The 1,317-nt window shown below is 33.9% G+C and overlaps 1 protein-coding gene across 1 annotated transcript in view; it reads left to right on the forward strand.

The window, feature by feature from the left end:
• The first annotated feature begins 631 nt into the window (after window positions 1-631).
• The window catches only part of LOC107600020 (UPF0600 protein C5orf51 homolog), a 15,251-nt gene continuing 14,565 nt past the window's right edge, over window positions 632-1,317 (forward strand). Inside the window, exon 1 of the mRNA XM_016291788.1 lies at window positions 632-975. Within this exon, the coding sequence (XP_016147274.1) occupies window positions 842-975 (134 nt within the window). The 5' untranslated portion in view covers window positions 632-841. The remainder of the gene's footprint in view (window positions 976-1,317) is intronic.

Consider the following 1,317-nt stretch of genomic DNA (forward strand, 5'->3'; position numbering starts at 1 on the left):
ATTATATTATTTTATTTTATATTATTTTATATTATATTACATTATATTATATTATTTTATATTATATTAATTATATTATATAAGAAATCACTAGATGGTAAAGAGAGATGTAGCACCATAAAACCATTTTTTTATTACTTACACTAAAAAACAAAAATGAATGTACATTGTTTGGCTATTTTTTAAATGATATTTAATATGTGTGTCGTATTTGTGCTCAATATCATATAAAGTGAGCCTACTTGTGCTTTTTAAAAATGTTTTTTAAGGTTTTTTTAATTTAAAGAAATCTTTTCTATATAACAGAAAAACAACAACAACAGTCAGGGAAAATTATTATTGTCTACAAATAAATCAATTAATAAATATATAAATAAATAAAATGCAAATACAACTAATAAAAATGCATACATAAAACCCATAATAACAGTAATTATCAAAAGTAAATGACAAAAAGTAACAGGAAAAAATGCTAATCGGTATAATTTTGAAATAGGCACAAGCACAACATGACACCACGTGATGGCATAATTACGTCATAACCTAAAATAATTGATGAATCTTTCTTTGAAGTGACTCTTTATAAAAACAACTGTTTGAAAGAATCGATTCGCGGAAATGAGTCGGACTCCCATTCATCACTTCTGCCAATATTTCAATCCACTGTTATCAAACAAAGAGTATTATGGGGATAATTTGGGTAAGGGTGGACAAAGTAAGCTCTTACTTTGATGTAAGTGCCAGGCGTGAAGTTTATGAATGAAATGAAAGAAGAAAGCATCCCTGTAATCCTCGCACGTGAGTAATCGCGCGCTCGTCACGTGACTGTCGCTTTGCAGTCATGGCCGACGACTACAGACGAAGCGTCGAGCTGGAGAGGAGGATTTTTGAGTTAGATAACAAGTGTGCCACTCTTCGGACGGAGAAACCAGGTAACCGGGAATCATGTCGTCAGTTGCGCAATACCAGCCTCCCGTTATTTTAGAAAATGCATGTTCAGTGGCAGAATCAGCCCGGTGTTGTCATCGTTAGCTGGTTAGCTTAGCTGCTCTGCGTTAGCATTCCTACGAATCACAACAAACATTTTCCTGCCCAGCTATCACCCCGTTTATGCGACATATGTTTGACTAACTAGTTCATACGAACACCGTAGTACTTATACTAAACTGCAAGCTAATGTAAAAGGTAAAGCACGTTTATTACGTTCTGTAATTTTTCAGATTTGTGGCTAGCTAGTAGCTAGTAAGATCCAGTTTGCATAAATTGAGTGAAGTCGCATGTGGTCATGCTATGATACCGACCGCGATGCACAAATAA

Source organism: Sinocyclocheilus grahami, unplaced genomic scaffold, assembly GCF_001515645.1.
Source record: "Sinocyclocheilus grahami isolate Dianchi unplaced genomic scaffold, SAMN03320097.WGS_v1.1 scaffold276.1, whole genome shotgun sequence".
Lineage (NCBI taxonomy): Eukaryota > Metazoa > Chordata > Actinopteri > Cypriniformes > Cyprinidae > Sinocyclocheilus > Sinocyclocheilus grahami.